The following is a 27,010-nucleotide window of genomic DNA, read 5'->3' as shown; positions in this document are numbered from 1 at the left end:
TTTCAAAAGAATACTAAAAAATAAAAAACCTCAACCTAACAGCAGCATCACGGAAGCCAACTAGACGTTTCAAGAACTATGAACGATAGTCTTAACTTGCATTTCTAAAGTGGAATGTCAAAAATGAAATACTTAGAGCCCTGGCATTTGGTCACATTGCAGTTTGTCTTACAGAGTTTTAAATCAACACAGTTTTGACTGTACATCTAAGCACACATTACAGCCAGGGAAACAGCACAACAACATGCACTTTAGAACTGTCATTTCCCAATTCACTTCTGAAATGTGACGTGGCACCACTGCAGTGATCAGCAGGCAGTCTAACGTTATGTGAAGAATTCAAAAGCCTGAGAGACATAGAACAGTTTGTTAGTTTAGGAGAATAAGAACTTTTCAGCCTTGCGATGTAAGAACTATAAAATATAAACAGGCTTTAGAAGAAGCTAACTGCTTTAGGTTAGCGTTAGCAAGTTTTTACAAGTAGCCTATACACATCAAGCAGTCCTATTCCTCTGACAACAGCAGGCAACAAGGAGTCGACAGCCACCAGAAAAAAAAAGTTTTAAGAGTCACCAAACCATTCTATAAACAAGCTGTGAAGTTATTCATTCTACCATGGAAACTGTTAAGTTAGTATCATTTGCCGGATACTAGGGACATCAATTGCCTATTAACCAAGCACTTCTCATTCCTCTCACACACATTAAAAAAAAAAAAATTCACATTCTCTCACACGTGCACCTTTGCTCCTCATGCACCAACTGCAAGGTCTAAGAGCTAAGAAAGCTCTTAATAAATCAGTTTGAAGAGAGATTGCCAATTGCGTAGAATGGCTGTATGGTATTTTTAGTCAAAATAATCAAGCTACATCATGAATTTTACATCAGACTCTACTGTGAAACCCAGGAGAGGTTTATAAAAAAAAGTTACGTGCAAGTAATTACGTTAAATATGCTCTTCCATCATTAATCATTGCACAACCCTGGGCTGACAATCAGCACTATTTTGCAATTAAATGATCACGTATCAAGTCTTGCTCTTTTTGCAGAGAGAGGCACTTCAGTGTGATATTTTGGTCATAGGAGTTACTGACTTTCGGCTGTCAGCATCAACATTGTACTAGAGTTCATCTCCTGACACCCATGCATTGCTTTGATGACCATTCTCCAGAAGCTTGTTTACCCTAGGCGCCTGGACAGTGTACTTCACCAACAAACCCATCCGTGCGCAGTTTCACAGAACCAAAACGTCACTTGTTCTTTGACTTTTATTAAGTTCACTTAGGTTGACCAAATGAGCTTCCTTAAAGTAAACAGGGTTATAAAATATCAAGATGATTCTATCTTCAGGTGCTCAATAGAAACAAATACTTAGTTCAACTAGAAAACTTTAAAAATTACTTTAGATACAAAAGTGTAACAATTATACTGCGCGATACATCTTTATATATCACTAAGCCCATGAAATTTTTTGTCAAAAAGTTTTTGCACCATCGAGAACAGCCACAAGTCCTGAACCTCCGTTCCTTATGCATCCTTGATCAGAGTAAACCGAAACTTGGGAATGCTTGGGATTCAAAATACCCTGAGCACATACTAGTGCAACACCACAAAGCATACATAATCCAGCCAAAAAGGGTGGGGAAGAAGAAGGGAGAAAAGTAGCGAGAATCGGATGGTGCTTTATTATACAAGCATGAAAGTAAAGTTCCTTTGGAAAATAACTTCTTGGGTGGATTTCTGGACCTGTGAGGTAGCCCAACGGGAGAAGAAGAGAAGTGGAACTTGGTCCCCACGCGTGGTATCTGCCAGGCGGCCCCTCGCCTCGCCCTCCCCGCGCCCCGGCGGGCACGGGCGGGTCGGGGCCGGTGCGAGCCATAAAGTGCAGCAGCAGAACACGATCCAGACATTTAAAAAAAAAAAAAAGAAAAAAAAACAGAAAAAAAAAAAGCAATGTAAACAGGTGACTGATATCGGTCTCTTTGTTCGCGCCGCGGGCTCAGGACGGCGCCACGGGGAAGCGCCGCAGCCGCACCACGGGGCTCAGGTCCACGCCGAGGATCCGCTGCGCCCGCCGCCGCGCCGCCGCGAGGCTTCGCCGGCTCCACACGCTGCCGCGCACCCGCACGGTGGGGAAGGTGGTGAGCCGCGGCGTCGCCGCCTTCCAGATCTCCTCCAGCGACCTTCCGCCGCCCAGCGCCTCCCAGGCGGCTCCCGCACCGCCGCGATCGCCGCTAATGCCGGCCCCGCCGCCGCCCGCTGCCGCCCGCCGGCCCCCCCGCCCCTTCCAGCGCCGCCGTCGCCGCCGCCGCCTCCGCCGCCCGCCCGGCGCGGGCCCGGAGGGGGGCGGGGGGCGCGCGGCGCGGCGCCGGGGCCGCTCGGGCGGGTCGGGCACGACGGCGCGGCACGAGGCGTATCCGTAGACGTCCTTGGAGCGGAGGATGACCGGGGAGAACTGGTGCTTGAGGCTGCAGAGGAAGTTCCACAGCTCCGAGTCGGAGCTCATGAACTCGGTGGATTTGGGCATGAAGAGCTTGAGGGCGTCGCCCAGCGCTTTGGTGCCGGCGAAAGAGACCTGCGAGCGCGAGTACACAACTTTCTCCGCCTGGCCGGCTGCCCCCGCGGCGCCGCCCGCCTCTCGGTCCATGCTCGCGGCCCCGCTCTCCGGCGCCGCCCGCTTCCGACTGCGGGTCATGGAGGCAGAGACAGCAGCGGACGGCCTCGCCGCCTCGGCAGCGACGATCGATTCGCCGCCGCCCGTCACAAAATGGCGGTTTAAAGCGCCGGGCGGGGGCCTCGTACCGCCCCCCCCGCGCCGCCGGTTGGGCCGTTTGAAACGCGTCACGCGGGGCCGGCCCCGCCCTCGGGGGGGAGAGGGGAGCGGAGGAGACAGTGGGGACCCCCAGATCGCCAGAGAGCCCTCACCCTGCTGGCGCCCCGCCATCCAGGGGTGGGGCAGCCACAACTTCCCCGGGCAACTTCTGCCAGTGCCTCACCACTCTCATAGTACAGAAATTCCTCCTTATGTTTAGTCTAAATCTGCCCCTCTCCAATTTGTACCCATTCCCCCATATCCTACCACTCCACGCCCTCGTAAACAGTCCCTCTCCAGCTTTCCTGTAGCCCCTTCAGCTATTGGAAGATCTATATGACGTCTCCTTGGAACCTTGTCAGACTGACCAACCCCAACTCTCTCAGCCTGTCCTTATATGGGAGATGCTCCAGCACTCTGATCGTCTTTGTAGCCCTTCTCTGGACCCGTTCCAACAGCTCCATATCCTCCTTATGTTGAGGATTCCAGAACTGGACACAATTCTCCAAATGAGATGTCACACGAGAGGAATAGAGGGGCAGAATCCTCTCCCTCGACCTGCTGGCCATGTTTCTTTTGATGCAGCCCAGGATATGGTTGGTTTTCTGGGCTGCAAGCACCAGGTCATGTCGAGCTTCTCATTGATCAGCACCCCAAGTCCTTCTCTGCAGGGCTGCTTTCAATCACATCACCTCCCATCCTGTATTGAAACCATAAATCACAGGATTTTATTTAATAATTTTATTTATTTTATTGAAGCATAAAATTGGAAGGGACCTTAAAGATCACCCAGACCAGACTCCCCTGCCATAGGGCTATGAAAGGCACGAGGCGCAGTAGGGTGCTAGTGGGCCTGGTGCAATGGCTCTGCCATGTGCCTGCCAAGGGTGAGATTCTTCACAGGGCAGTGGGCAAAGGTGTTTTTTTCTTGTGAAATATGTTTACATAAGGATTTGGTTGGATGCTATAATGGGTGATGTCCCGTGGAAGAAGAGCAAAGGCTGAGTGAAACAACAGAAACGGGAGCTCAGACGGAATGCGGTGAAATCTGTCATGCAACAACAAACACATCCATCCTGCTGTACTGAATCACACAAACAAAACAGTTGAGGTTGGAAGGAACCTCTGGAGGTCATCTTGTCCAACCTCCCTGCTCAAGCAGGGCCACCTAGACCAGGCTGCTCAGGACCCATGCCTAGACAGCTTTTGAATATCTTCAAGGGTAGGGACTCCTCTCTCTGTTGATACAAGGAAATGGTATGAAGCTGCATCAGGGTAAGTCCAGATTGGCCATTTGGAAAAGGCCTTCACTGAGAGGGTAGTCGGTAACTGGAAGATGCTCCCCAGGGAAGTGGGCATGGTACCAACTGTTCAAGGAACATCTCCATGACACTCTTTGTCATATGGTTTAGTTTTTGGTAGCCCTGTGAGGAGCTGGGTATTGGACTCGATGATTTGTATGGGTTGCTTTCAAATCAAGCAAGTCTATGATTCCATGATGTCTCTGGACAATGTGTGCCACTGCTCGGTCTCCCACATGGTGAAAAGGTATTTCCTGATGTTCAGAGGGAGCCTGCTGTGTTTCATTTTGTGCCCATTGCTTCTGGTCCTGTCACTGGGCACTGCTGAGAAGAGCCTCTCTCTGTCGTCTTTGCATCCTCACTTCAGATATTTATGTGCATTTATGAGATCCCCCTGAGCCTTCTCTTCTTCAGGCTGAACAGTCCTAGCTCCCTCAACCTTCCCTCACAGGAGAAATGCTCCAGTCTCCTTCATCATCTTTGTGGCCCTTTGTTGAATTGTCTCCAGTATGTCTATGTCTCTCCTGTACTGGGGAGCCCAGAACTGGACCCAGGACTCCAGCTGTCACCTCACCAACAGTAAATAAAGGAAGGGACCACCTCTCTCAAGCTGCTGTCAATACTTTGCCCAATGCAGCCCAGGATGCTATTTGTCTGGGGCATGTTGGCATGTTGCTGGCTCGTGTTCAACCAGGTGTCCACCAAGACCTTCAAATCCTTTTCTGCCAAACTGTTTTCTATCTGGGTGACCCTCACATTATATCAGTACTTAGGGTTGTTCCTGTCCAGATGCAGGACTTTGCTCTTCCTGTTGAACTTCACGAGCCCATTTCTCCAGCTTATTGACACTGAAATGTTCACAACATCATTGAGATTTGCTTCGTATCCCAACAAAGCATATCTCAAATGAAGTGGAAAGAACTCAGTCTTTGCATTGGTCGAACCCTTTGTGAGAACTACCAGTCCATAGTGCCGTTCCTTCTGGCATAGCACTGCTATGCTTGCACCTTTATAAGCACAGTTTTGTCAACTGTTGTGAAATCCCATGTCCCTCTACAGCATGTTTTCCAATACTTCAGAGATTCGTGTCACAGGGAAAGCGTCTTGTTAGATTCCTGCATTGTTTCAATTAAACCAGAGCTCTTTCCAGTACCCAGAACAGCAAGGTTTTAGCAAGGGCAGAGGTGGTCTAATCTTCCCCGTGAATCCTACTAAGGGTTTGATTAGACTCCTAACTAATTACTTTCTGTCAGCATTCGTAAAGAGTGAGGAATAACATTTTTCTTCATAGACAGTCTTTCTTCTGTAATTAATCTTTCAGTTTAGAATAGAGAAATGTTTTATTCTCAACTCATCAAGAACCTAAATTGGAATGTCAAGAAAGCCAGTCAAATAAGAGGCAGAAATTATGTGTAAGAAATTATTCCTTGCTGCCAGTGGAAATAATTGAATTTTCTTCACAGTCTAATTCAGCTTGTGTTCATGGGAAGCTCAAGATTAGCAATCCAAATAACCATCTAAGGTGGATATTAACAAGCTATTTTAAATCTTCATGGGGACAGTCTTCATGGGGACTGCAATACGAGATGCAGTTGTAATCTAAATGAGCTTTATAAATGACCCATTTTTGAAAAAAACCTTTCTTCAAACAATGATGGTGGTGGTGGGTTTTAATTGGTTTGTTTCACAGCATACTTTAGAGCACAGTTGTGCAGGCAGATTGATTTAACTGAAGGAGGTATACATATGGAGAAGGGATAAGAACTCAGAACTGGAAGTGTTACGGGCCGACATCTCTTGATACAGCTGTGCTGCAGTCAGTCAAACACTGGTGTATGAGTGCATGGTTGCAGCTATGAGGTGACCACAGCTTAGCAAGAAGCTCATCATCTGCTGGACCACAGGAGATGGCAGGAGCTCCCGATATCAGCTCCAGCAGCTCAGCTGACATGTGGGTCATCATTAAACTGTAGAAACCCAGTTGTTTATAATCATTGTCCATAACCTTTCTGCTGAGATTATAGACATTTCTGGCATGAGTTGAAAATCATTGAGACACAGATGGGGAATTTTCATCAAGGGGGAAGTGAATCACCGTAGCTACAGTAAAAAGACAGATCAGTACATCTTTGTGTTAATCATTTTTACTTTTTTTCTTCCAGTATGGACAATACAATTTTAGGGCATAGGATGTAATCTCAGTTTTACAACTTCTTTATGAGTTTTCTGCAGCACAATGCTCTTCTTTTAATTCATTACAAAGTTGTCTCAAGAAAATCCATGGTAATTGGCTATATTTCAGTAATTTACAATAGCTCAGTACAGTAATAACATTAAAATTAATAGTCCTTTGGAAGTGCATAGCTCTTCATTTTAATCATACTACTGCTTGATAGCATTCATTATCACTCATGGCTCTCCTGAGTTATGGAAGTAAATATTGCTTTACTTTAACAGATTAATAAAATGAAGAAGTGGATTAAAATGGCTTGACTAAGATGTACAACTCCATGACTTAATTTTCGGCAGATCTTAATTTCTAACAATCATTATTCTAAAAGTACAGTGGAACAGAGAAGAGAAAAAAATCTGTATTTTTTGTTCCAAATTATTTGTTAGAATTTGTTTTCTTTAAAGAATTGTTGAGAAGCGAGGGGTAAAGCACCGATTGACAAAATATTGCAGGGATACTATTTTGTTAAATAATTCCTGCCCAGCACCAAAAAAACACTTGTCACTACTAATTATTTTAGTTTCTAAAAATGTTTTCTGTACTTATGATCACACTGAGTCCTGCTGATAAATCCAAAAATCACAGATATTAAGTCACACCACCTCTGATGCTGAGGCTTTTCCTCCAGCATACTAATGCTCTTCTACACAGATTAGCAAGGACAGTCTGGCTGCCCAATACCTGCAAAGATAACCACTCTTTTCTAATATCTTTACCTCTGCTATGGAGAGATTGCATTAATGGGCAGACTGCTTTTGTTAGTTTGCTTCCTAAGTGTCTCTGGCATACTTCAGGAAAGTTTGCATGACATTATGAGCATGATTCCATAAACATTTGCAACTACAATTCAAACGTTTCCCAATAGTCATCAGGTTCCTGGGTCTGAGAAGTGCCTGGACAAGCATTAGCAAAGTTCCTGAAAATACTTTCAGAGAGAGACAAAAGCAAATGATTTACAAGAATAGTCTCTCAATCAGATATCGGGCGGGAGGGGGGAGGGGGGAAGACATGGAATTGCTGTGTGTAGAAATCACAGTGGCAGCCAAAAAGGGAAATAAGATGTTCACTATTGAAGGCATAGACAGCAAAACGAAAGACAGCATTCTGCTGGATACAGGACTATTGTGCTTCCACAAAATTGAATACTACGTGTTTCCAGTCTTACCATCTCCAATGAGGTATAGTAATGGCACAAAGAAGGGCAACTAGGATGAGCAGCTTCTCTATGGAAAAGAGCTTCTCTATGAAAAAAAAGATTAAATAGACTCTTCAGCTTGAAAAACAGTTGGCTGAGGAAGAATATGATAAATGTTTTTAGAATTGCAATTGTGAAAAGAAGGCAGATAAGAAATTGTTATGTCTTACTTCTCATAATACAAGAACAACAGGGAAGCACATGGAGCTATAGAAAAAAATATAAATTACCAAAGAGAAGTATTTTTTCTTTCAGATGATTCATAATTACTCTGTGGAGTTCATTTTCCAGCAAAGTTGTTGGTGACAAAATGGAAAAATGTACCCTAATACTGAACAGAAGTGTGAGCTCGTTGAGAAGGGGCTGCAGACATTACAGAGTACACCATTTGAAATGCTTAGACGTGAGTGGAAGAAAAAAATCAAGACTTTTGTGCTGGAAAACTGTGTCTAGCACCTCGGGCTCAGAAAGCTCATAAGCAAAGGGCTAGGAAAGAAAGGAGGAATGCAGCAGGGGAGGTAACCCTAAATGTTTGCACTGTTCTCACCCTCTTGCCCCAACCTTCCTTTTCTAGCACCTAACAGACAAGGATGCTGGACTAGGGAGACCCTGGAGCTGGCCACCATGGCTGGTTCTGCTCTGCTGACCTGATAAAAGACAGATGAGGGCTACCACAACAATAAAATGTGCTCTTTCTTTCCCAGAGATTTACTGTTGCAAGAGCTGCAAGAACATATTCTAGAACTAAAAAGCAATGAAGCATTTGCAGAGAAAAAATTGCATAGCTTACAGAGTCCATCAGTATCCAGAAGTCACGCTTAGCAGAAGCCCAGCAAAGGTGGAGCCTGAAAGTGTATTCATTGTATTCCACTGCCTGAGATTATTTCTCTCCTATTTTTCCTTCTTTTTCTTTTCTTTTTTTTTTTCCCTGTTGGTGAGATTTATGCTGAAACATTCTCCTTCTTCTCTTTCTTCAGTCATTTTCTGTCTAAAATATGTTCCTTCAAATTATAATCCTATTTATAAAACAAAAAGATGATCTGCACTACTTTCCAATACAGGACCAACTCGTACGTTTTCAGGAAAAGCTATACATTATCAAAGGTGTAAACTTACCAGATAATAGATCCATCTAGTATTAATTTCTGAATACAATTCCAACATAGGAAATACATTGTTGGAGAACATGGTCTCATAGGCCGAGTCGTCTTGTAATATTGATCACATTGTTTCTAAAGTACTCCATTTTAAGTGCTGATACTGTTAAACGCGATTTTCATTCACTTGTCTCAAATGAGGCAATTTTTAAAGCCTACTAACTTATTAATATTATTTAATAACTTGATTATTAATATTATTTAATAACTTGATTAATTAAATCTTATTTCTTGATACCAAGCGTTACTGAGCATGTCAGTTAAAGAATTCTTTTCATGATACACTCCAGCCTGTGCTTCCATTTTCCTTCCTAACAGATTCATACATTACCGGATGAGCTGACAGTACAGATTCACTCCAGAACAGTGGGAGAACACAATTAATTCTTTTGTTGAACTTGTCACAGGATATAATGCAATGTTTATATTAGATTTACATTTTATACTGGCCTAGGGAGGATACATGATCCAGCACAAAGTCCATGGAGAGGAAGTTACCCTTCAAAGTGCTTTGAATGAGTCAGTGAGGGAGCTGGTACCAGCTCAGCTCTGTATGACATATGGATGTGACTTCCTTAAATGGATACTTACGGCAGCTTTACTGTCACTGGACGACGTCTTAGTCAGGCACATTCTTAGTGTTCTCTTTTTCCACACGAACCTTGCAAACCTTACTGCCCGTTGTGTTTATTTTAACAGAAAGTGATCGAAATCGTTCCTTTTTCAGATCCTCCCTGGCACTTTCACAGGGTAGAGGAGCGTGAGCTTTAGAGCCTTAGGTGGAGGCTCTCTGTTTCAGTGAATGTTGTAAGCACTCAATTATCATGTAGATGTTGGCTGTTAGCATTAACACCTCCTTCTGAATCTCTCATTTGTTCTCTGAGTTAGGCATGGGTTTCAAAAGCCTGGAAGGCTTATCTCTACACTTCCCAGTTCCTCCTGCTAAGGGACCTCTGCCCCAGCAGCAGGCGAGCAGGGGGGTTTAGTTGGCCTCCGGGTACAGCACTGCGAGCCGGCACAAGAGACCTAGCTTTGGGGAGCGCTGGAGATGCCAACTCACTTAAAATGAACTGAATGTCTTTACTAAACTGAGATCCTGCCCGACTTAAAACCTGCTAGAGGTCTGGTCACGTTACTTTTAGTTGTATCACTTTCTGTTCCTTGGGTGTATTTCATATGTTATTCAATCCTAATTCAAAAAGCCCGAATTGTGGTTTATATCTTATATATGAACGTCCCGTATGAGGACAGGCTGAGAGAGTTGGGGTTGTTCAGCCTGGAGAGGAGAAGGCTCTAGGGAGACCTTATAGCAGCCTTCCAGTACTTAAAGGAGGCTACAGGAAAGCTGGGGAGGGGCTCTTTATCAGGGAGTGCAGTGACAGGACGAGGGCTGACAGTTTTGAGCTGAAAGAGGGGAGAACTAGTTTAGATAGGAAGAAATATTTTTACTGTGAGTGGTGAGGCACTGCACAGGTTGCCCAGAGAAGTTGTGGCTGCCCCATCCTTGGAGGTGTTCAAGGCCAGGATGGATAAGCCTCTGAGCAATCTATCTAGTAGAAGATGCCCTGCCCATGGCAGGAGGGCTGGAACTGGATGATCTTGAAGGTCCCTTCCAACACAAACCATTCTATAATTCCATGATTCTATACCCATTCCCCACAATATTGTAATAATTTATAATTTGGTAACACTTGGTTGATTGTATTCCTTAGAATCCATTTAAAATTACTATGAATTCACATAGTCACAAAATAAGTATCTAAACTGGATTATATGAACACATTAATGATTTTTACCAATTTTGTTATATTGTTATATAGATAATATTATTATAAGGAAAGATAATATTGTTATAAAGAAAGAATAAAAATAAATAACACCCCGAGAACTGGGCTTTTACATTGTACCTTCTAAAATGGAAGAAAAGATACTCTTGTAAGTAGCTATAAATACTCTCTATTTCAGTACAGACACAGTGACCGATGCTAGCAGAGGCTTTGACCTATCCATGATCTGCATTATTATACAGTCTCTCCTCAAAAGAATAATATTGAAGGCAAGTTCATCCTCAGTGAACCTGCAATGGGTTCAGGTGGATGAGTAGCTCATTTACCAGTATTTTAAAATCATCTTTCAGAAACAGAGTGAATTAAGTAATGTGTTTATTCTTACAGAGGAATGTACATTGTATGAACACTATCAACCAGCAATTACATCCAATATTTTCCAAAATATGAATGTGATCCAAACTTTCATTATAAAGTGACAAAGTCATCAGTTATTCATATTCAACAGCCATTTCCCTCAGCTGCCTTTGTAAGGCTCCTCCAAATAAGAAATGGTAGTGGTTTAATCTTTTACTAATTTAATTAAACCCACGCAAAGTCCTAGTGTGGCCACTTGTTCCAGTTTGTGGAGTATACTTCAGTTTATTTTATACCGGCTCCTATTCAATTGAAGTTCAATGAGCCATTGTTACTCGTATTTAAGGGTACCTACATGAGGGTTGCACCGGTTTCATTAAAGTCATCTCATTACGCCATATTTTTCACTGTCCCTTAGCATTTTTTTACATCTGCATTTTAAGTTTTTCACACTAGGAGCATAAAGTTGAAGTCTCAATGCATTGTCTAGGGGGAGCTGCTCAGTGCTTAACATTTGCAGGTCATGGTCTGAGCCATTCACTATTCCCTTGCAGGCAATGAGAACTGCAAATGTCTCAAGTGGTCATTACTTAGAAGTGTAAATGAAGATGCCAGAGGCTAACCTCAAGTCCTGTCTGAAACAAAGACTGGCGTCTTTAATCTCGGGACTGTAGCAAGTGATTGGACACATCGTAACAGATGAATACTAATACAATTTTCCTCATCTTTACATATTACATTAACCAGAACTATTTTTCCATTCATGTTCCTCATACTCTCCATTCCTTTTCTAGCGTCTTCCTGATCCAATTTCTTCCTAACTGACCCTCCCTGACTAAAAGCTGATTCACTGAAATGCCTGCTCATTTGCTTCCTGCCAAAATGAGACAGTACTTTGAAAAGCACCTTCTTCCCAGTGACTGATGTGTTACAATACATGTTTTCTTTGCTTGCTACGTGTCCTATTTTGTCCTGCAATGGTTAGAGAATTAATCAGTTTAGTTACCAAGTGAATATGATATTATGCAGCTCTTGGTGTTTACACATCATATATATGACAATAGCAAAGGAAAAACAAATCTGAAAAGAAATAATAGAGAAAATTGAAAAGCTGAGACTCCAGGACTTGTGTAAAAATTGTTGATAATGAAGAAAAGGAAAATGCTTGACAGATCCAGTATGAATTTGCATGAAATTTGGAGATTAAAAAATAAAATCTAGGGTCTAGATTAGGGTCTATCTCACCAAGGCAGACTACAGAATGGCTTTTCCCAGTGGCAGGCATTTCCTAGCATAAACCTCTTGTGCCATGTTAAAACACATGAAGACGGACAGTTGGCCAATTACAGAAAAGCGTAAGGATTAGAAAGGGATTAGAAAGCGAGCAGAGAAAGGGAAATAGATTGCAGAGAAATGGCTCATCCAATGGCAAACTAAATCTGACACATTTGAAATTGCTAATGTAATGTAGACCAGCTTTCAGGATGGATATGGACATCTCATCCAATTATCTCCACTGACTTTAGAAGCATTTTATGACTACTTTAGATGAGAGTCCTCTGGGAGTCCTTATTAAAGTGAAATTAATTCTGTCACAGGTATAAATATGTTTTCGGTCAAAACTGAATGTTTCCTTCACCCAGTCTCTTCTTTAAACTAACCTCTATGGGTTATGTGATAGTCAAAGCAGAAGTGGAGAGACCTGCAACAAAACCAAACTGGTCATTGCTAAATCATTTCAGCTCCTGTGCAGCCTTCTCCAGTCTTTTCTCATGGACTACCTTCCAATAGCTTAGCATTCTTAGAAGTCACACTTCATATTTGTGTTCATACCCCTAGTTACTTCCACTTTAAACAGCATCTCCAGGTTCTGATCCAGAAATGGATCAGTTATGGATAGTAACATTATTTTCAGCAATATGTCATGTCCTGATATTGAAGATGAATAAACCTAGAAAAAATAGGTAAAAAGTTTTTGCTGGGAAACTGTTTGGATATACAGCTCCTAGTACAGACTTCAGCTACTTGTTATCTGACACGTTGATGTTTGACCTTGAACTCCCCAATTATCACTTTTCAATCCTGTTGTCTCAGACTATGACTAATACAATGTATGATTCCTTAAGAACAGTTTGTTGACACAACTGCATTTTGTATAGCTGACTAATTACCCACCGGTAGAAAAACATGAGCCATAGTCTCCAAAAAAATGTCATTTGCCCTGAACTATTTGTTACTTTGGCCCATTACATTGGCTCATTACTTGATGAGCATGGACACTTCATAAACAGGGATACAGACAAGATATTTAATGGGTTTTTCTTTCCTCTGTCTTCAATACAGATGGTGGGCTCTGGCCTCCCAGAGCTCTGGGCTAGAGGACCAAGACTCTGCAAATGATAAACTCCCAATCAACCTTGAATTTGTGCAGGATTTGCTGCTCCAGCTGAATCCCTGTAAGTCTATGGGGCCTGACAGGATTCATCCAAGGGTACTTAAAGAGCTGGCTGATGTCATAATGAGAACTCTTTCAATGATTTTTCAATGGTTTCGGGAATGTGGAGAGGTACCAGTTGACTGGAAGCTGGCATATGTTGTCTCAGTCTTCAAGAAAGGCAGCAGGGATGACCACAGTAACCACAGGCCTGTCAGTCTCACTTCAGTGCCCAGTAAGATTATGGAGAACATTATTTTGGGAGCTACTGAAAAACACCTGAAAGACAACATAGTCATTGGTCCCGGCCAGCATAGGTTTGTAAAGGGAAGGTCCTGCCTGACAAACTTAATTTCCTTCTATGACAAGGTTATCCACCTAGTTGACCAAGAAAAACCAGTTGACATAATCTTTCTAGATTTCAGCAAGGCCTTTGATACTGTCTCTCACATTATCCTCCTAAAAAAAATGTCCAGCATGCAGCTGGATAAATACATAATGCAGTGGGTGAACAATTGACTGATGAGTTGAGCTCAAAGGGACATAGTGAATGGGGTTGTTTCGGGCTGGTGAGCAGTTGCTAGCGGGGTTCCACAGTGATCCATCTTAGGACCAGTACTTTTAAATATCTTTATAAATGACATGGATGCAGGACTCAAGAGTTTACTAAACAAGTTTACTGATGACACCAAACGGGGGGGAGCTGTTGACGTTCTTCAGGGCAAAGAGGCCCTGCAGAGGGATCTAGAGAGATTGGAGAGCTGGGCAACCACATGAAGTTTAACAAGGGCAAATGCTGGGTTTTGCACCTGGGACACGGCAACCCTGGATATACATACAGACTGGGGAGCGAGAGGCTGGAGAGCAGCCCTGCAGAAACGGATTTGGGGATTCTGGTCAATGGCAAGTTGAACATAAGCCAACAGTGTGCCCTGGCAGCCAAGATGGCAACCATGTCCTGGGGTGCACCAAGCACGGCATTGATAGCTGGTCAAGGGGGGTGATTGTCCCACTCTGCCCTGATGCAGCCCCACCTTGAGTACTGTGTGCAGTTTTGAGCACCACAGTATAAAAAAGGATTTCAAGCTACTGGAGGGTGTCCAGAGGACAGACACAAAGTTGGTGAAGGGTCTAGAGAGGAAGTTGTATGAGGAGTGGCTGAAGTCACTTGGTCTGTTCAGCCTGGAGAAGAAGAGACTGAGGGGGGACCTCATCGCAGCTTACTGCCTCCTCACAAGTGGAGGAGGAGAAGCAGGAGCTGATCTCTTCTCTCTGGTCACCAATGGTAGGACCTGAGGGAATGGCAGGAAGATGTGCCAGGGGGGATTTAGGTTGGATATTAGGAAAGCGTTCTTCACCCAGAGGGTGGTTGAGCACTGGAACAGGTTCCCCAGGGAATCAGTAATGGTGCCAAGCCTGACAATATTAAAAAAAACATTTGGACAATGCCCTCAGACACATGGTTTGAACGTTGGGATTGTCCTGTGCAGAGAAGGGAATTGGAATCGGTGATCTGAGTGGGTCCCTTCCTACTCAGGTCATTCTGTGATTCTGTGTGATTCTGTGATTACTTTTGATTTATCACCAAAATGACTGCTCTGAAAATCCTGATGTCTGCAGCAAGATAAAATATTTTTGAAATATTTTACATATCTCTTATATTTAAAAAAATATTTTCAGGATAATAAACCTCGTTCCTGTCCAAGCTCAGTTGACATGAAAATTGATTTCACCACGTCTAGCAGTTTCTGCATTTGAAGTGCAGACCTCTGGAAAATGACAGGAACAAAGACAGGGAAGGTGGAGAGGTCAGGAGCTGAGAGTGACAGCAACACAGGCAGGAATGTTGCCTCGACTATGAGGCTTCAAGAAGTTGAGTCTGTGATTCCGGATCACGAACAGGTCTGGACACAGTGATCAGAGTCATCCTTAGGCCACCAATCACCCAGGAAATCTGTCATGATGAAGGTCTCAGGCCAAGCCAAGGAGTGAAGTCTCTCTCTGGAATTAGGGGTGTTGGTGGACGAGAAGCTCGACATGAGCCAACAACGTGCACTTGCAGTCCATAAAACCAACTGTATCCTGGGTTTCATCAAAAGAAGTGTGACAAGCAGGTCGAGAGAGGTGTTTCTGACCCTCTACTCTATTAAGATCTCACCTGGAGTACTGCATTCAATTCTGGACTCCTCAACACAGGAAGATCATGGATCTGTTAAAGTGAGTCCAGAGGAGGCCCACAAAGATGATCAGAAGGCTGAAGAACTTGCCATACAAGAACAGAGAGAGTTGGGCTTGTTCTGTCTAGAGAAGAGAAGTCTCAGGGGAGACCTTATAGCAGCCCTCCAGTACTTAATAGGGGCAAGTACAGGAAAGACAGGGAGGGGCTCTTTATCAGCGGATGCAGTGATAGGAGGAAGAGGAATGGTTTTAAGCTTAAAGAGGGGAGATTTAGATTAGATGTTAGGAAGAAATTTTTTTACTCTGAGAGTGATGAGGCACTGGAACAGGTTGCCCAGAGAAGTCATGGATGCCTCATCCTTGGAAGTGTTCAAGGCCAGGTTAGATGAGGCTTTGAGCAACCTGCTGTAGTGGAAAGTGTCCCTGCCCATGGCAGGAGGGTTGGAAATGGATAATCTTTAAGGTCCCTTCCAATCCAAACCATTCTATGATTCTGTGATTCTATGATCTAAGTTAGATGCTGAAATGCCCATGGAAAATGCATAACTCTTCAATGAAAAAAAAAATTGTAGCCTTCTTGTTTCAGATGACTGGAATTTGTCTTTAAAATAGGTTAAGGAAGGTAGTGGGTGTGCCCCAGGATGGAGTTCTTGTATTTCTCTAGGCACTCATGTACAATGATCTCTTCCATTTTCTAAACATTAGCTGTGTTGAGGGATTACAAGGGAATTCTTCTGGATCTGCTATAAGCAGGAAAAATATTGAAGGCCAATAATGAGATAGTCATCACACTTCACCCAAGAAAAATGGACATCAGGATGAGCACAAAGCAAAGGGAGAAAAAAAAGAGATACCACACTGAAGAGACACCTGTCAGTTTCCTAAAGATTTTTTAACAGAATGATGACCAACCAGGTCCAAATGCTATACAAATATTTGCTCTGGTTACCTACAGGAAACACTGGAAAGTCCTGGAATCAGGCATCCTGTACGCCAGGACAGGCAGTAAACCTTCCAACACTGAGTGTTGTTCTGAAACAAAGGCCACCTTCAGGATATTGTGCTTCAGTTCATGCCAAACAGCTGCAATCTATTTTTGAGTTCAGCGTATGCATTTGTAGCTAGCTGCTTGCAGATGGCTTGCTGTCTACCTGCAATAAGATCAAGGTTATTTTATTAATGCTGAATTTCTTAACAAATGGATTTTGTTATGTGACGTGGCTGTATCAGCACTTGCAAGAAATGCAAGGCATTGAATCCAAACCCTAATATAGCAACTTATCTTAAAGTATCATAAACCAAACATCTGACAAAGAGATGTGCTTGGGGTGGTATCTGATTCAGGAGAAATAAAGTATGTAAGTTCCTCAAATCCAGCCAACATACAGCTGAGAGAAGGGAGAGTGCAAGGTCTGATGGAAAGGTTCAACAAAAGCGCCGGCAGTGCCTGTGTTCCAAGGTATGCGCGTAAGGTAGGGAAGCATTTTGCAGAAAATGGAGTCAGGAAGATTCATGTTGTTGGGAGATTACAGCAGCCAGAAGGTCTGAATCAGCCCCAGGATCATCAGCCCCTCTGTCAACCAACAGACATTCCTGAGTGTCAATCTCAGACCAACCTTGTATGTGAGACCCACAGGACAATGGCCTTAAGGTGTCAGTGGTCTCACTAGTCTGTGTGGTGCCCCAGTGTGAATTTTACCAGTCACTTTGGGCTGTAACCCCTGGCAGAGGCAAACTGGAAAGTTGTTGGAAACCTCAGGTCTGAGCTCCTTAACCTGAGTGGTCTGCTCAGTGGGCAGCTGACAGGCAGCTCTGGCACAGGCACCTCTGACAGACCCAGCTCTTGCATGAAGGCTGTCCTCAGCCAGAGAAGTCACTCACATTCCTGTTCTGCTCCTCTCTATCATGTCCAGAACTGGATTCATGTGCTTATGTGACAGTTTACACAGTGACTTGGTGGGATGTGAAAGCTCTGCCAATCTCATTTTGGATGACACATGTAGCTGAAGCACAGGCATGCTAAAATCATAGAATCATAGAATCATTTAGATTGGAAAAGATCTTTAAGATCAAGTCCAACCATAAACCTAACACTGCCAAGTCCACCACTAAACCATGCTCCCAAGTGCCACATTCAAACATCTTTTAAATACTTCCAGGGATGGGGACTCCACCACTTCCCTGGGAAGCCTGTTCCAATGCTTGACAACCCTTTCAGTGAAGATTTTTTTCCTAAGGAGCTTAAATTACTTCAGATGTTAATGAACAAAACTATACAAGACGGACATGGATAGCTTTGGTAATCAACATTCTTCTCCACATGCCATAAATGAATAAGAGACGGGTGGAGACAGGAAGCCAAAGATCTTCCTTGCGCTCATGCTGGAAGTGTGAATAAGACCCAGCTCCACCAGCTCCAAAGTCGCCCTGTAAAAATTCTTTGTCTTCCAGTTTTATTTCTAAGGGACATGAAAATAAGAAGGAAGGGGACACACTCATTAGAAAGTCCTGGATAGAAGGCACAGCTTCCCCTGAGCACATGTTCCTCACCCCCACCACCAGAGGAGCTCAGGCTCCTTGAGGTGGGGTCCTTGTTTCAGCAGGGGTGCGCTGTCACCCCCTCCTGCCCCCGACGGGACAGGTCCATGCGGCCGGACAAGGACGAGGACGAAGACAAGAACGAGGGCGAAGACAAGAACGAGGACAAGAACGAGGGCGAAGACAAGAACGAGGACGAGGACAAGAACGAGGGCGAAGACAAGAACGAGGACGAGGACATGACCCCGTGCCCCGCAGCCGCAGCCGCGGTGATGTTCCTGTCGGCCCAGCAGGTGTCACCACAGCACCAGGGTCGCCTCTGTCCCGGCGCCGTGATGCAACGCCAGCGCAGGGCGGGTGGCCGGTGACGTCACCCTCGCGGCAGATGACATCACACCCGCGGATGCGGACAGTGAACGAAGGGCGCCTGCGCAGTACAGGGGGTTGCAGGAGTGCCTTCGTCGTCCATGGCAGTGTGGCCGTTGTTCGTGGGACGGCGCCAGGGCTCTGTATGCGGGGGGAGCGCGAGGTGTGTGCCCAGCTGAAGTGACCCACTACACCACCTCGGCAGAACGTTGGGATGGTGGATCAGAGAGATTAGACAGCAACGCTCATGCCCACTGAAGTCACAGAGAGCATCTGTGGTCAGCAGCACCGCCAAATGGCTTAGGTTCATGCCAGCTAACTTAATCATCGCAGATAGACACACACCTCCAAAGCCTGATTTAAATCCGCCTCCTCGGGCTGAATCCGGACCTGTGTTCATTTTCCTGGCAAGATTACAGAGCCAGAATTGCACTAGTATCTCCCCAAGCACATCAAACACAAGACCTTCCCTCCTCCCTGGCTGCAGGACCTGTGACGGATTTGCTTATCTCAGAAATCCACAGTGTTTCAACATACATAATTTGTTTAAATGGGATTATCAGACTAACTCAGACTCAGCTGTTTTTTTCCCCCTCAATCACTAGTGAAGAGAATCCTTGGTTTTTGTACTCCTCCTTTCATGGAATTAAGGCTGGATAACAGGGTAGTGCCAAGTCCCTTTGAAAAGGCTGCCAACACAAACACTGCTACTATTGCACGTGCACCCTGTGTGCATAAAACCAGATCCATTCTGGACCTCCACTGCACTTTTCATCCCTTAACTATATGGAAACCTAAAATAATATTTTTTTTTCCTGTGCATTAACCATGAATTACCTCAATAATGTTTTTCTTAATTAAGAATGGCTTGTATTGTCCATTGGTTTACATACATTTTATCTGCCATGAGTTTCAATGAGGTTAGTTCATGTACTGACCTCACTGGTACTGGAGCATCTTTCAAGCAGAATCTGGGATTTCAGATCAATCATCTTTTGGCATGCCTTCACTCTTAGCAGATGGACACTGCCCCGAGTATCCTGCTGTTTATCTAAGTGACACTGAGACAATTAACTCAGCTAATACTGTTCTCTCCCGAGGTAGTAGCACAGGCAACTCATGCAGTGAGCATGTCACAGTCAAGCCATGGTCTTCTAGGCTGCTTCCCCTCATTAGCACCCTCTTGGATGCAAACCCTTGACTCTGAACTCCCAGCAACACCTTTTCGAAGTTCCTTTTCATCTACAACCACTGTAATGTCAATTACTTGAAACAGGCAAAAATAAGGAAATGAAGGAACCAAAGTGTTGTTGCCACTTGCAGGGCTCAGCCTGTCAAGATACAGAAGTCATTACACTCTTCTGAGGTTCACTTTTTCATGGGGTAAAAGCCTGAAAAGCCCCATCCTCTGCCCAGGTGCTGACACCCAAGGGACCATGCAGCCTTGTGATGGCAGGTTGCCATCTTGAGGGCCAGCTCTGTGGGACTGATCCCAGTACTGACCATCCTTGTTCTTAAGGACTCGCTCCCTACCATATCTTTAGCCCTCCTCAGGGGCAGACCCTGCAGTTCCAGCCCGGTACCAGCAACTTCTGTGCCTAAAACAAGCTCTGCTATGTAGCCTCTGGTCCATCAAGGGGATCACTTCTCAAGGGATTTTCAAAATGCTGCTTTCGAAGTTACTCATTCGTTTGGGTTTGTTACACATCCCTAATATCAATCATTCTTCCATGGCATCTTCCTGTCCTCCTCTTCCATGCTTAGCCGGGATTCACCTTCCACATATCTATTTTCTTCTCTTGGAAGCCACCAAGGGTCCAATGACAATTTAGAGTATCTGTAGATCAGAGAGGGAATACCACCCTAGTATCCTCCCATGTGTTCCTTACCTTATTCTTGTCAATCTTATTCTTGTCAACCTACCAGACACTTTTGGGGTACTGTTGTACTTTGAAAAGATGGCTGCATCCAGTCTCCATGGTACTAAAACACCCTCTTCATGGAGGGAAACCATAACATCTCAGCCAAAACATTTTGTTGTTAGGAAAAATACTGGGAAAGAACATCAGCTTCCTAAAGAAGAACAATTGCTCCCTGTTGAGATGAAATAGAAGATCCTGCATGCCTGCCTCATGTGTGAATTTAGGAAGACTTCCAGTAGCTTCTGGAATGCATCAAAGAGATTCTGAATGTTGTTCAAGAGATGAATATTGTAGGATATGTCTGCTAATAGACAACAACAATTCCATGCCCTGCCTGTTTTCAGCCACATAGAAGCTGCGGAGAAAAATCTGGAGGTCCTCATGGATGAAAAGCTGGACATGAGCCAGCAGTGTGTGCTTGCAGCCCAGAAGGCCAACTGTATCCTGGGCTTCATCAACAGAATGGTGGCCAGCAGGTCGAGGGAATTGGTTCTTCCCATCTACTGTGCTCTGGTGAGATCACACCTGGAAAACTGCATCCAGCTCTGGAGCCCTCAGCATAGGAAGGATACAGACTTGTTGGAGTAGGCCCATGGAGGGCCAACAAAATAATCAAAGGCCTGGAACATGATCCCTATGTTGAGAGGCTTGAGAGAGTTGGAGTTGTACAGCTTGGAGAAGAGAAGACTCTAAGGAGACCTTATTGCAGCCTTTCAATACTTATAGGGGGCTTATAAGAAAGATGGTGAAAAACTTTTTAGCAGGGTCTGTAGCAATGGGACAAGGGATAGTGGTTTTAAACTAAAAGAAGAAAAGTTTAGACTAGATATTTGGAAGATAATTTTCACGCTGAGGGTGGTGAAACAATTGAACAGGTTTCCCAGAGAGATAGTGGAGGACCCATCCCTGGAAACATTCAAGGTCAGGTTGGATGGTGCTCTGAGCAACCTGATCTAGTTGAAGATGTCCCTGCTCGCTGCAGGGGAGGTTGGACTAGATGACCTGTAAAGGTCCCTTCCAACCCAAGCCATTCTATGATTCTGTGATTCTGTGCAGGCAGGCTAGCCTCACAAAACCTGGAGATGCATCAATCTGACCAATGTACTCAGGATGACTGTGTCCTACATGCTCTGGGAAGTATAATCTGGCCATCTGCCACATTTTAACTTAAAAAATAAGAGACAAAAAGTTTTTATCACAGCCATCTAGCTGATACGTGAGGTGGTGTGACTCTGGCTGAGTCATGGTGCAGAGACAAACATTGCTACATTCCTTTTGGGCTTTGAGGTGCAGAACTGTAGACCAAGGGAGAATGATGCACTGCTTATTTTCCTGGGCACAGGGAGCACGTAAAGAGCAGGCTCTGACCAGCAATTTGTGGCAGTTACTGCCTTCCATCAAGGACCAGCATAATTTCACCCAAACTGGGCTCAGGTACCACATCCTCCTCTGCTGAACATCTCAGGCTTCATGCTGTGAAAAGGAAAAGAGTAAAGAGGCTTCATAAAAGTTTGCTTGAGAGCCCTGGCTTTCCACTGAAAGCAGAAAAGTATGCGGACATGCACTTTATAGGTAATGTAATATTTCTGATGGTAACTCAAGGAATCCTAACATAAATGGGCTGTCTGCCAATATCAGCTGTTTTATCTGGGTGATGTTTAGCTTTTCATTTCTAGGAAGCAAGTGTACAAAGTTTCAGGACTGAATCTGGCTTTTTACTCATAGTGGTTGTGCTGGCTGGCTGTCGAGGCTTTGATTTGTCTGTAAAGACAGAAGCTCTATGTTCCAGTGTGCGGATAGATGTTTATTTAGCAAAGCTTCCACTATGATGAGACGCTGTCTTCTGTGTATGAAGTGCTGTCACAGGTACGACTCTGGCACCTTAATGGGATCCCCAGCACACAGACAGGATCCCCAGCCTCCTCCTGAAAGAAAGACACCTGCCTACAGGCTCTCTGTCCAACTTAAAGCCATTTAACTTTAAATCCCTTTATTCAATCAAAAAACCCCCAATGTGGTGATCTCCTGGGCACTCTGTTAAAGCTGTTGGAGAAGGTTAAGAGTATGTTTCCAGAAAAGAAGAGGCCGGGAAAGAGCTTTCTTTGTAGTTCATTTTGTATTCAACTAAACTCAGTGGAACAAATATATTCCTACTTGAATATCTTTTTAGTACTTCTAGTACTACAAGTATTATGACAGAAGATCAATTAGCCTACAGGATGCCTGGAGTTCTGTTGAGAAACACTTTTGTGTGTAAAGGATATGGTACTTCAATATACAGAGAGAGGAAAGGAGGTAGTTTAAGAAGAAAGCATTTTACATTACTCATTTACAACAAAAAATATCCAGAAATCCTCTGATAAAAGCCTGCCCTTACATAACTCCTATGCAATGCAAATGCAGACAAGAGGATGCAGCAACAAATAGGCAGACAACTGACCAAATTTTCAAAGATTAAGAGTAAGCATCAGGACAGGAACATAACACAGCAACACAGTTCAGAAAGCTTGTTTATGTAGTGTAGTCTCTGGGCAGCAAATTAGACTCATTATTTTTGGTGTCAGAAACTTTCAGAGACTAAGGAAATCCTGTCCGTATCTTATATTTAGGAGGACTTAATGTAATGCTAATAGACTAGAGGCCTTGTAGGAAGTGTGAACTCTTTTTCTTTACGTTTCTATTTCTGACCTCTTTCGTTTCCTCTGCCAAGTTTCAGCACCACAAGATGATGCAATATTGCATCACCACCTAATACTGAGACTTCGGACAGCAGCCACAAAAACTCGTGAGTTTTCCCCACCCCTTATGAATAACCAATGGTCTTTAAGATCTGCTTACACACACTCTGCTACCATGTGGAGTAGATGTCTATCTGACAAACTCTTACACATATGAACAGTCAAAAATAGGTATTCCAGCCAGTAAGAAGTGTTGTGTGAGTTTTACATCTCAGCTGAAGTGTGTACGTATGTGGTATAGAGGAAACAGCTTGCACTCCTACCCCTGTGCTTTAAATACTTATTATGAGGTATAAGAGCCTAAATAAGTAAAATGGGAGACAAAGCCTTCAGCAGATGTATCTCAGAAGGCCTCTGAACACCTGCCGCTTCCTGTTTTGAAAGCTGTATGTGTTTGAAGTGAGGGATTTTGTACAAAATCTTGATGACCAGGAGCACTGACCTAGCAGGAGAAAAGGAAAGACTGGGTATTTCTTGGAGGAGCAGGGAGCAGAGATAGGCAAGACTCCTCTTTTCCTTATTTGAGTTTTCCTGACTCAGTTGTGCCTACAACTCCTCACAGAGCTCATTCTGGATCAGGCCAGAAGCCTACTTCATGCCCAGCAGATTTTAAAAGATTCCCCTGGATGCCTCTCCCTGGGAACCCAAGCTCACCCAGGAGACATCTTATGGAGGATTTAACTGCCTGCTGTCATCCCTTCAGAGAGATGCAGCAAGACCCCAGCCTTAATTTGCTCCTCTTCTGGCACCATCACTCTCCTGCCGCGGCCCCAGGGCCTTCTACTGCTTCCCCAAGCAATGAGCCAGGACTGGCATAAAAAGAGATGGACTGCCTTTCCCATAAAATGAAGCTGTGAATGGAGGACAGATCTGCAGGCTGCAGTTAGCTATCAGTTACATCCATTAAATGAGCAGTCACCATACCTACTACAATGCAAAAGCCAAACTAAAATCCAGTTCACTCCTTCTCTGCTTGTTGTCAAGTTATAGCAAGAAGAAAAACTTATTTTTGAGACCAAAGTTACCATATGATCATGCATATGGACAAAGCAACTGCAATGATGTTAACAAAACTGATTGCATATTTACAGGATCAGTTTTCAGAGCAGAGCTGTAAAATAAAGGGATTATGTCAGTTTATTTTAAATCCCGCACTGAATGTATCATAAAGTGCTTAAAACCAAGTTGAAAATTCCAACATAAATTCTGCAAGAAAGGAGAAAGCTACCTACCACTCCAGCAGGAAGCACAATGTGGCCCATAATGTGGTTTTTTTCTGTTTTCTTTACATAGGAAACCAATTACAAAACCGAATGTAGCTATTGCTGGGATTTGACAAGCAGGGTCTGGCTTTGTTGGTATAGGACCTACAAAGATTCTCCATTTAATTTTTTTCTCTGCTGGCAATACAGAAAACAAAACACCACCACCCCAAACTATTACATACTATTTCCTAAATTGCAATGAACCCAGTCTGTCAGGGACAACAGAACATTTATATCCAGTTCCAACATATGTCAGTATATAAAGTTGTTGCTGAGCATTTAATGTGACTGTTATTCTTTATCTCTCTTCCCCATGAAACCGACAGGAAAACTGATATTTGACTGTGCAGAAAACACAAAAGATACCATCTTACATTTTTCCAACCTCCAAAACTCCCATTTAAGATCACGACAGCAATTCCTTGTCATATTTTTATTACAGCTGAAAGATAAAGGAAATAATTGCATCTTGACTGCACCCCATAAAATTATATTGGCAAAATGATTGCTTCCTTGCATGACTAATTTTGATTAAACCAGCTTCATTTAAATACCAAATTGTGTTCTTCACCTTCCTTCATTAAGTTATGGTATTCCTGACTCTTTTAAACTCTCATTCTTTATGTGGTAAAACGTGCGTTTCAGTTTATTGTACAAGCTGTTCTTGACTGAAGAAAAAAGAAGAAAAGACCAATAAATAATTTATGGGAAAGGATTCAAGTCACATTCGGAAATCAATGGGAATAAAATAATGTTAAAATATGCATTTCCAACCTATAAGGAGAGCGTCCTTGGCAATAGGAAAGTTTGTATTACTTGGTTTGCCACAAAAGACAACAAAGAAAACTGTGCTGTATAGAGAGGAGCTGAAGACTGACGGCAAAAAATTAATATTTCATTAACTTACTAAATCCTGAAAAGAAAAAGGCTTTCAAGTCACCTCCTTTTCTCAAATATAATAGATAAAATAATTTATTCTTTCATTGCAAATAACATTATGCTGGCTTATAGCTATTTAAAAAAATATTCTATAAAATTCTGGCTGAAGACAACATGAAATGTGTCATTTGCTCCAGCTGTAAATTAGCCCCCTATAATTGTCTTTTGACAAATGACAGTTTCTTATTCGGCTGCTCAAATTTCCATGTGTTTGTGCATCCTCAAATAAACTCCACAGATTTTAACAGGATCAGTCGCCAAACTGGCTACACTTGTGTTCCTGGAGTGATCCATCTGGGGATCCAGCCAACAACAATAACAAAAGGCTTCCTATTCTGATAAGGTTTTTTATCTCTTTTAAAGCATTCAGTAATACACATGCTGTGCAAAGCTGAACTTCTCTGACTGATATTACCCATTCTATCAGGCAAAACCAAGCACAAAGTGAGTCTTCACCATGTTTTCCCTATGCTGCACACACATTACGTGAAGGTGGTGAAGCCTTTTACTTTGCTTTCACTTTGTAAAAAGGGGAACTTGAGGCCAGTACGGAGTTAAGATTTCTTACAACTGCAGCTCAGTGTAATGTATATTCATTTTGAAACTCCATGTTTATACAATAGTTTCTCTATTACTTTCTGCTTCAGGCTGATATGATTCTTAATGTTAGACAAACAATTTTCTAAGTCAAAAGAAACCCACTGCTATAATGAAAATTGCTTTTTATAATGCATCTGTATGAGTAACATACTAGTTACTTCCTTCTGATATTTCCATTCTATGGAAGTTAATAATGTGTACCTAGAAAAATTAACCTAATTTTTATAATCTTTGTGACAGTCCATGGTCTTGTAAACTGCTCCCTGGAAGATGCAACCTTACATCAGCACAGCTTTCAAGGAAAGTGGATGGGTTCTGTGCTGTACAGCGTTCACCTGTGAATCTCATTGGAAGACCAGGGTCAAAAAAAGTCTCAGAACAATCACGTAAAGAGTTCTGCTGTTTGTTCCAAAAAAGGTCTGTGGAGATAAACTCAGGTCCCTTCAGAGCCAAACAGCTAGCAGCCACAGTGAGAAAAGAGTGGCAAGGGGGAGTTTGTTTTTTTTGTTTGAATTGGAAGTGAATGGTTATGCCTGAGCTGCATTTGGAGTCCTGGCACCGTGAGGCTGATGAATTAATCCTCCTGCTGTGGGCAGCCTTGGCAAAGCCTCTGCTGGAGTACTACGGTGTCCCATTTTGTGCAGTGCCTTCCAAAAAACAACACGGCTCCTTTGGCAAGAGCCCACAGGCAAGCTACAGGAATCACAGGAGGTCTAAGGAACATGACCTAAAAAGAGAGAGACAGGACTGCCCAGACTGGAGAAGGGAAAATAGCAGGAAAACAAGAATACAGCTCATTCAAACAAAAAGTAGCTGCAAAATAAAAGAATGAGACTTCCAAGAGGCTAAACCTAAAGGAGTAGGCACTTAATAAGACACCAAGAAAATCTTTCCAAAGGAGGAAGTGCTGTGCTAGAGCAAACTGCCATCACCAGGGTTTTTCTGAGGACAGCTTAGATAAACTTTGTCCATGCCTTTGCACCTGGCCCAGCCTGCATCAGCCTGCATCTGGGCACTCTGGGCCCCAGGTGATGTCACCTTCTTGGAGCTGCTTCCAGAGAGGTTGTCTTGCCTGTACCAACACCAGGACAGGTCCTGCATGCCTTGTGCTGGCGATTACACCACTCTAAGGCTGCGATGCTTCACCCTCGCTCTACCCCCACTCTGGCTGCTGTGGCCATACCGGGCC

At 43.6% G+C, this 27,010-nt stretch overlaps 1 protein-coding gene across 1 annotated transcript; it reads right to left on the bottom strand.

The window, feature by feature from the left end:
- Positions 1 to 1,858: 1,858 nt before the first annotated feature.
- CCDC71L (coiled-coil domain containing 71 like) lies at positions 1,859 to 3,598 on the bottom strand. Its single transcript, XM_054056577.1, has one exon. The coding sequence runs from the start codon at positions 2,941 to 2,943 to the stop codon at positions 1,999 to 2,001; it is 945 nt and encodes a 314-aa protein (XP_053912552.1). The 5' UTR covers positions 2,944 to 3,598; the 3' UTR covers positions 1,859 to 1,998.
- Positions 3,599 to 27,010: the final 23,412 nt, after the last annotated feature.

The sequence above is a fragment of the Cuculus canorus genome, chromosome 1, assembly GCF_017976375.1.
Source record: "Cuculus canorus isolate bCucCan1 chromosome 1, bCucCan1.pri, whole genome shotgun sequence".
In the NCBI taxonomy this organism is placed as follows: Eukaryota; Metazoa; Chordata; class Aves; order Cuculiformes; family Cuculidae; genus Cuculus; species Cuculus canorus.
The sequence above is the reverse complement of the archived record's forward strand: the minus strand, read 5'-3'. Positions and strand labels throughout refer to the sequence as shown.